Source organism: Bos javanicus, chromosome 20 (genome assembly GCF_032452875.1).
Source record: "Bos javanicus breed banteng chromosome 20, ARS-OSU_banteng_1.0, whole genome shotgun sequence".
NCBI lineage: Eukaryota > Metazoa > Chordata > Mammalia > Artiodactyla > Bovidae > Bos > Bos javanicus.
In genome coordinates, this window is record NC_083887.1 from 9285576 (window position 1) to 9294736 (window position 9161).

The following is a 9161-nucleotide window of genomic DNA, read 5'->3' on the forward strand; positions in this document are numbered from 1 at the left end:
TCATTTTTTACAGGTAAAGAAAGAAATTCAGGACAGATTAAGTGACTGAGGTCACACAGCCAGGTATGGCAAACCTAGGAATAAGAACTTGGTTTGGGGGTTTATATTATAATTTAGTAGGAAACCCTCTCAATATCCTCCTTCAGCTACACTGCTCTATTTACTTTTTCTTTGTGAGCAATAATTTTAACTCTCTGATCTTCCAGTTTCTGTCCCCAAGGTCCTCTCGGGCTTAGCTATAAAAGATAACAGCAGTTGTTGGAGAAGGCAGTGGCACCCCACTTTAGTACTCTTGCCTAGAAAATCCCATGGATGGAGGAGCCTGGTGGGCTGTAGTTCATGGGGTCGCTAAGAGTCAGACACGACTGAGCGACTTCACTCACTTTTCACTTTCACGCACTGGAGAAGGAAATGGCAACCCACTCCAGTGTTCTTGCCTGGAGAATCCCAGGGACGGGGGAGCCTGGTGGGCTGCTGACTATGGGGTCAGAGTTGGACACGACTGAAGTGACTTAGCAACAGCAGTTGTAAAAATAGTAGCAGGGCCCTCTCAGAAGTTTACCAAAAACCAGGGAACCCACTCTGCAAAGAATATAATCACCCTCGTAAAAGAACCCCCGACAAACGCACACCTCTGGGGGCAGCAGATCCCAACTCTCCGACGCGCCCAACAGCAATACACAACCAAAGACAGCACAGCACACACACCCACTTTTGTATTTTTATTGTGGAACTGATTTTCTTTTTTCTTTTACATCAAATATCCTCAATGGAAGAGGGGATATTGCACACAAATATCATAAAAGCACTACGTATTACTTTCACTGGAAACTAATTTTCTACATTAGATATGACTGGATAGGATAGAAGTGATGCAGGATTATAAGACGTAATACCATACACAGCTGCGGACCGACACAAACACCATTCAGGACGAGAGAGAGGAGTGGGAGGTGCTTCTCGGCAGGGCCCAGGCCCCACCCTCCCGGGGGAAGGGCCGTAGGGCCTTCTGCTGGGCAGCCTGGTCTTAAGGCCCCATCTCAATGGCTCCTTTTTTGGGGGGAGCGCCAAATGAGTACAGAGAAGCTGTTTATTTTTCCCTTCCTTTTCAGTTTTTGATGCTGCCTTTTAAAATGAATAAAGTCACAGATTTTTTTTTTTCCATAGTAAATAGTTTTATTACCAGGTGAATAACCTAATCGCCTTCAAAGAAGTGCTCATCCCTAGGCTGCTTTTGGTGTGTTGTTCAGTTGGTTAAATGATAAAAAAGCTTTACAGTTCCTTTCAAATGGAAACAGGATCGTTTCTTCTAAATCTGAAGTGCAAAAAAAAGTTATTAATCTAACTCACCATATCATTACTGAGCAAGAACCTCCTGTGACAGGTGACTAAAGAGGCAAGAAAAGCAATTTCAGAATTGCAGAACAGCTCCTGAGAGCTGAAATTTGGTAACAGGGAAAATGGGAAGTGGTAAAATTTCCATTAGCAAATGATTAAACCTTATTAAATGAGTATTGGAAAGCTCCTAAACTGTGTAAGCTATTGGAGACACTTAAAACATTCATATACACTGGGGAAACCATTCACTATGATATGTAAGGTTAAAAAAAATTTTTTTTTGAACTCCATGGGAAATGGCATATAAGGGTTGGGGGAGGGGTGAAGGGGAAGGTCAGTCATTGTATCCAGTCCCACCACAAGACTGAGAAAAGCATGCACAAGGATTGGGTTTTGAGAAACGGGATAGAATTAGTTAAAATTGAAAATGGAGGATCATCTCTAACATTTAGTCTCTGTAGAATTTTAAGAATACTACCAAAAAGGTCATGATCATGAGTGCTATATCTCAATGGAATCCCATCATTTAAACAGAATGTAAATTCCTTCCACTCAAATATTCAATCTATACAATTGGATTACATAATCAGTATGAATAAAGCTCCTAGAAGTCTGTGTCAATCTTTAGCTCTCACCATGAATGTACATGGTACATTGTGATGGCTGTTTCTAAACTAATTGTGTATTTCTGGAACTAGCAAAATTAGGTTAGTCACACAGGTAGGAAAGGTGTCTGGAAGGACAGGAGCAACCTATAATGTAAATATTGGTTTTCCTGTGATATTTGGGCTCTGTGGTCATCACTGAGAATAATGGATGGAGAAAGGTACTTATCTATTTAAAGAGCCAGCTGATCAGTGACAGCTTTTGTGTATTTTTTCCACTAAATTCCAAAGCAAAAAAAGAAAGAAAGAAAAAGAGTGGGATAGAATGGTTATATTTGAAGACTGGCTATAATTCTCCTAAAATGTTTGGTTTTTTTCTTAAAGCAAAATTATGTACATGGTAAATTAATGTGGGAAATTGGAAAACAATTCCATCTTCTATCAAAGAAAAATCAACCAGAGGTCTGAATTTGGCAAGAAGGCTGGAAGTCTCTTTCTCTTCCAATGAATTCTGTGAACCAACTTAACAACTAGTTATTAAGAATTATCTTAAGTATCGTAGGTTGGCTCTTAAAACACCTTTGAAGTAGATGAGTTTATACTCATTGAAATCCATTTTTGTCAATGAGTTTCCTATCATGTGTTCACTTTTTGTACCCTTAATGCATTGTTCTTAAGGACTTCCAAGAAACAGGGTAATAAATAAAAGCTGCATTTCTAGAGAAGCCTAAAAAAAATAGATTAATTTTTTTTAAAAATTAAACATTTGAAAAATGTAATTCACAGCATTAAGTAGACTGCATTAGGTCCTCAGTGAAGGGACCCAGAAGAAGCATTGTTTAAACCCTCATAGTAGTTAGCAGTGCAAAACACACACTTATCAGACAAAAATAAACTAAAATGTTAATTCTGAAATAAATAACTACATAGGAAATAAAACGAGGTGATTGTTGACTACTCCGTAGGTCTTAAGAGTCTGCAGGAGACACAAGGCGACAGAGCCCAGAACAGCTGTCACCAAAAAGTTTGCCACATCTGAACACTGGGTGCGCTGATCTGCAACTTGAAACTTGACGTCAGTTTTAATCATGAACTGGCTTCCCAGGTTCACAGTTCAGTGATAACAATGATGAACATGATCTCTGAACTCTACATAATAAACCATAGGAGCTGGAAATTCATTTGCTTTCAATGAATTTTTTTTCCCAGAAAAGAAAATCCCAAAGCAAATTTTTGCTAGGATCCTTTGAACTTGTCTTGGTTCTTTTACCTCATGGTTGAAGATCTTGAAAGAAGTATGCAGGATACCACTGGGTGATGTACTTATAAAGGCCTAGAAAAGTTTAGCCATTCTCCCCCACTCTCAAATAGCACATACCCAGATTTTTGTTATGGGACTCAAGGGGTGGGAGGTATTACTATTCCTGGTAGGATGGACTTTTAATAAATATTACTGCAATATCAGACTTCAGTTTTCACCAGAACTTCAAAAAACACTACTCATTTTTTTGTCTTACAAAACACTTAAAAAAAAAAAGGACTGTCACTTGAAAATTTTCTGTGCATTTTCCTGTAAATGAAAACATCTGTTAAAAAGTTCATCTATGAAAAGTTCCCACATATCTTAAAAAAAAAAAAAATTCTTCTGTACACTTGTTCCCATAATTATGCTGAAATTAATGGAAAATTAAAAAAAAAAAAAAAAAAGCCACTGTAAGACAAAGGAAGCTAAATACTGTACACTTGCTGAGAACCTCTTCCACCATTAAGATTCATTGTTTTCCCAGTTCTGATCATAGAAGCCATTTTAGTCTTGAACTTGCAGTAGTAAAGAAGCTAAGACAGGCTCAACTTGTTTGGCTGAGGGGCCTGAGGTGGTATTCAACACAATGCTCAGCATCAGACTGTTGCACCAATCAGGTAAGCTCCAAGTACCCCTCCCACATGCACACACATGCTCCTGTAACTGGAGTATCTATAATCCTACACGGATGTTTTATAAACTTGCTGTCTCACATTAAAAAATAAGTGCATCAAGTATCTTTGTACATTCAAGTCACTTCCTAAGGCAAATTGTCTACCTATGTACTCCCAACTGCTTTGGTATTTGCTTGTTAATTGGGGTGGACTTGGGTGTCTCCGCATGCAGGTTAATTGACTCAGAGTGGACTAGCTGTGTGCACAGATGCTGGGAACATGCCTTAGATCAATCTACTTGTGTGTTTGAAGAGTCTGAGAGTTCTGAATGGGGTTCAAACCACTTGTATGTCCAGTCTACACTCCCTACACTATGTCAGTGTGCAGCCTTCAAACTGAAGGAGCTTAATTAAGGCGTGAAAAATCTCACATGCCCTCATAACAAGTGTTGTTCTTTTCTTCCAGCCAACTTGTTTTAGGAAATTAAGACCCTTTTTGATGACTCAGACTGACACAAGTTACAAACTTTGCAGACAACAGAATAGACAGAAAATGCAGACGTGACTGTTGGTTATTTTCTCCTCCCTGCCCCACCCTGCTCTCTTTCTCTCTGGTATCTCACCAGCACTCTTTACCATTACATCTCCTTCTCTTGCATTCTTTTTTCCTTCTCATTCTCTCTCTCTCTCTCTCTCTGTCCTGTGTTCCCTCTCTTGTGCACGCGCACTCTCTCTCTCTCTCTTTCTCTCTAAGACAAATGCCTCTACCTTAGCAGAAGTCAGTTGGGTTTGCTAGTGCATGGTTTCCAAATGTTCAGCAGAGATGAACTGGGGTAGGTAATTTTGCAGTAACTTGAACCCTAGTGTGGGAAGACTGCTACTTCCCTTAGCAATCAGCAAAAACTGAGAAATATTAGTGACTTGTATCACCATGACACAGTATAGTGTTTGGCAGGTAACAGTTCAGCGACTTATTTAGATGAATTGACTTTTTTTTTTAGAAAAGGTGGTTTCAAATCGAAGAATTTCTGGAAACAAAGTTCAAATCCTGTGGTGCGGCTGACCTTGGTTGTTACAGTTCGATCTTGCATGCAGGGAAGGATTCATCTTGCATAACCACTGTGCTGCTGCTTGCTAAAACCATGATGTTGAGGTCCTGCTGTTTCTCATGGGTCTCCTGGTACCATTCCCTCATCACTTCTGAGTCATGAGTCGGGATCAGGGTCACCTGCAGGGAGAGAGAAAACAGCTGCTGAAGAGCAGAACCAGAAATGGGGTGGGGAAAAATAGAACAGCAGTAAGGTATTAATTAGACCATTAGAAAAAGAAAGGGAAAGAGAAAAATATTCTATTGTCCTTAGAAAATCCATAGGACTTACCAACTTACATTTTCTAGGAACCAGAATAAAGCTGCTAAAAAATTAGTTTTTCTGGGGCAGTTGAAGACTAGAACCAAAAGCAAGTCATGACTAGCCAGTTAGTTCATCTGTATCAGTTTTCAATTCTTTAGCATTATGAGAAGTTCTTCAGTTAAGGTGGAATTTCTTGTATTTTCTTTAACACAACTGATGTTTTACATTAAAGATATTGCATATTTAAAACAAAGGGGCTTTAGTTATTAATGCAGCCGAAAACCTTCTAATTGCATGTTAACTAACATTTCATCATGAGAGCAAAGATTTATGTCTTTGTGTGTGTGTTTGGGGACAGAGGAGTGGGGTGGGTAAGTGATTACTAGCTTAAATTCTACCTAGTATTCAGTAAGAGGCCACTGAGTGCATTAGATTTCATATGATGAAATAACCAGGATTTCTATTTAACATTATGCAAATACAGTTTACTAGATCACTATACAAAACCGTAAGTAAAACTTAGATAAAATCCATAACTGAAATAATGAGTGGTTTGTGGCTCATTACGATGTTTGGGTGTTGGGAGTGTCCTGCTGAGGACCATTTTCAGCAGTGCTCCTGCAGAATCTCATGTGGACAGCTGATTTTCTAAATGGCCATATCTCTAGCTTTTGTCTACTTGGGAAAGACAAGTAAAAGCTAATCTTTATCCATCTCACATGGAAATATGACACTTGGTTACGCTGGTTAATTTTCTTGGTATATGAACGGTGTGTAATCTTGGGCCCACTCTGCAGATTATACTTTAGGGTGGTAAAGTGGCCTTCCTCCAAGTCCATGGTGGCTGGTGGTGCGAATGCTTTTAGACCAGCTTGTGTGTGTGAAATCCACTTTGTCCAAGTGCAGCAGGCCCCGTGGGCACCTCATGGGGATCCACGGTGGTGCCTCATTAAACACGATCCCTTCCTGCTGCCTCTGGACACAGCTCCACGTGTTGTGCAAACACCGTCCTGGAACTCTTACCTGCATGTTGCTGCCCCACTGGGCTTTCCCTTCCAGCAAGGCATCCAAGACAGCCCGGCTGGGCTCCTCAGCAGCAGGGTCGTTCCCACTCACCACGTAGTAGGACGATCTCACTCTCTTGAAAAATTCAACGTCGACATTCTTACTATTGCTATGGTTGGGAATATAGCATAGGTCCAGGTACACAGGGGGGCCTGGGGGCACAGCTGAGGGCTTGGACGTCTTGGTGGTTCCTGGCCCTTCAGTAAACAAATAAAAACAAAGAGAAGGCCAGGGTCACAAAAATGCAAAGAGACTCATCTGTCCAGCAGACCTTCCCTACTTATTCCCCAGAAGGCGCTCTGGGACATGGGAGTGGGTGTGGGCACTCCCCTCTCTCACAGAGGGCATTTGACACTGGCAGTCTGAGACAGCATCACTTGACTGTTTACCATCTCAGGAGAAATGAAGAATGGGGCGTTTCCCTTAAACACATTAGCAATTAAGAAGAGTTGCCAAGGCTTTCCCCAAAGATAGAACTAGACGCTAACACTCCTAAAAGAGCTGCTAGTGTGTCTTTTAATTTGAAATGTGATCTAAGAAATAGATTTTAAAGGACAAAGGAAAGCATCTGCATTTGGTAAAGCATAGTTAAGCCATCTTAGTAATTCATGTTAGGATTTCATTTAAAAGCAGTTTGGCCCACAGCTGAATATTATCCCCTCACATTTGATCTAGCCAGTAGTCAGATCTTAATGTCATATGATCTCCAAGACCCTCAGCACCTCAGCCTCATGCATAAACTGATGAAAACACTGTATTCTCTCCTTAGGACAGTCCTCTAAATGGTAGACGTCTCTCCTTAGACAAGACTAGATACCAAACTTTAGCAACAGGAAGGTTCAGAAAGACTCTGCTTTCTCTAGCCAATCAGAACATACCGGACTGAGGTAAGGGGTAGGTATGTCACAGCCAAAATTCCCCCCAAGTCAGAAAGCCTGGGCAAAATGAAGGTTCAGATTAATCTCAGTTTCTGGCTACCTTGTTTCTACAATTGGCTTTCTGATTTGTTCTAATCAGAAGGTTGAAACATTAACAGAACTAGCATTGTAAGGCAGTGGTTCTTCCTCCTGGCCACATGATTAGAATCACTTAGCATGCTTAATACAGATGCCCTAGCTTCAATGGCTGTGGTAAGGCTTCACTGACCAGGGTACCATCACTTTTTAAAAGCATCCCAGCCAATGCTAATGTGTATCTGGTTTGAGACCACTGCTGTGAAACCACTTAAAATACCAGCAGGATCCTCTAAATTTAATTCTCTTGCCTTTCTCCATGGGATGTATAGAGACTGCCATCCCACAGTCAAAATCAGCTATGAACTGGTTTATTTTTATTTTGGAGGGCAGGGGGTAGTAAGAATCAGCCAAACTGGTATTTGGATAAACTGAATCATTTCATGAATAGATTAACCAGCCATTATAATGAACCTACGCTAAAAGTCCTAAACATATTCATGTGTAAATCTCCCAAAGAATTCTGACTTGTAGCAGAGGTTTGTGAGTTACAGTTCATCTAATATTTTTAAATGCCTGCAGTTTCCACTTGCACCTTGAATCACTCCCGTTGACACCAAATGAACATTGCTCATAGAAGCCCAAACTGAGAGAACCACTGGAAGTTGACCCAGGTTTGTTTTAAAATTAATTAATAGTGCAGTTTTGTCTTTTAAAAAAATCTGTTGGGAAAGCATCCTCAATGTAAATTCAAATTAACTCACTTTCCCTCAAAATTATCTTTAAATGACCAAAAAAAAAAAAAAAGTGATAAAATCAATTGTGTGGGCTATAGTGTAAGTTTCATGAGTTTGGTAGCAAATTTCAGTTGGGTTTTTATCTGTTTGAATTGATTTCATGTTTTCTCCTAAGTGCATGGTCACTGTCAAGTCCTTTAGATCAAGATTTATTATCTGGTGGCTCTATACAAATTCTAAGCATGAACAAATTCAGTTTGTTTTCTATGTGCAAATAAAAAGAGGAAATCTGATATGAGTCTTGAAATTGATGCTTCACGTTGCCTAAAAGTAAAAACTTGTAACTAGTACTTCCTAAAGTACTAAATACTGAATTTTAGAGTTTCAAAGGTTCGTCTATCAGATTTTCCATAATAAATCAAGAAAGTGTTGCTTATTTTTTGCTTTACATGTTTGTGAACTGTGATCTAAAACCTTCAAGTAACTATGTAAAGCAAATAAAATATATGAATTCAAATCCCTGTGATTGTTTTGAAGCAACAAAATGAAGCTGGATCATCAGAAACCCAGATTCATCAAAAACCCAGATCACTGCCGAGAACTTGATAAGTCTAAGAACCTGAAGTCAGGGATGCTTGCTCTTGCCAAGTTGAATTTCGACCTAAAACAAGATGTTGAGTCTGTATTAGTGAGGCAGTGTGGTCAGAATGGAATAAGTAGAGTCTTGGATGCTCTTTTCTCAATCTGTACTGGGTACCCAGTGGTCAGCTGACCTCACTGGTTGATTAACCAGAGCACTGCCTTGAATGAAGATGCATCTCCAGCCAAGTGATTTTTTTAATTTAAAAAATGTTATCATTTTAATTAAAATATTTTTACTTTTAAAAATGGAACCTAAACCTTGGACCTATGATGTTTATTCCACGCTTGCCTTGGAACTCTAGTTCTCCCTAGGCCTGTGGGAGCTCCTGGCTCATGGCACCTCAGCTTGATTCTGGGGCCAGCATGGTTGAAGCCAGTGTCAACAGAATCTTCCCGAGGAGCCTGAAATACACATCTTTGGTTCTGAAGATTCGGACAAGGCTGCAGTTTTGCAAAAGGGAGCAAACCCAGGGGCCGCATCTGGGAAATCAGAGCTGCCCTGGGCTATATGCTGAGCTCCCTGCAAGGCCTGTGGGCTACACTGGGTGGGTCT

The 9161-nt window shown here is 40.1% G+C and overlaps 2 protein-coding genes across 3 annotated transcripts in view; both read right to left on the bottom strand.

Annotated features, from left to right (window-relative positions):
- The window catches only part of PTCD2 (pentatricopeptide repeat domain 2), a 302620-nt gene that overhangs the window by 145570 nt on the left and 147889 nt on the right, over positions 1-9161 (bottom strand). The window lies entirely within an intron of this gene.
- The window catches only part of MAP1B (microtubule associated protein 1B), a 93544-nt gene continuing 85092 nt past the window's right edge, over positions 710-9161 (bottom strand). For both annotated transcript variants that reach the window (XM_061393301.1, XM_061393302.1), the window contains 2 exons: positions 6235-6473; positions 710-5087 (listed from right to left, as the gene is read on the bottom strand). In XM_061393301.1, the coding sequence (XP_061249285.1) occupies positions 4932-5087; positions 6235-6473 (395 nt within the window). In that variant the 3' untranslated portion in view covers positions 710-4931. The remainder of the gene's footprint in view (positions 5088-6234; positions 6474-9161) is intronic.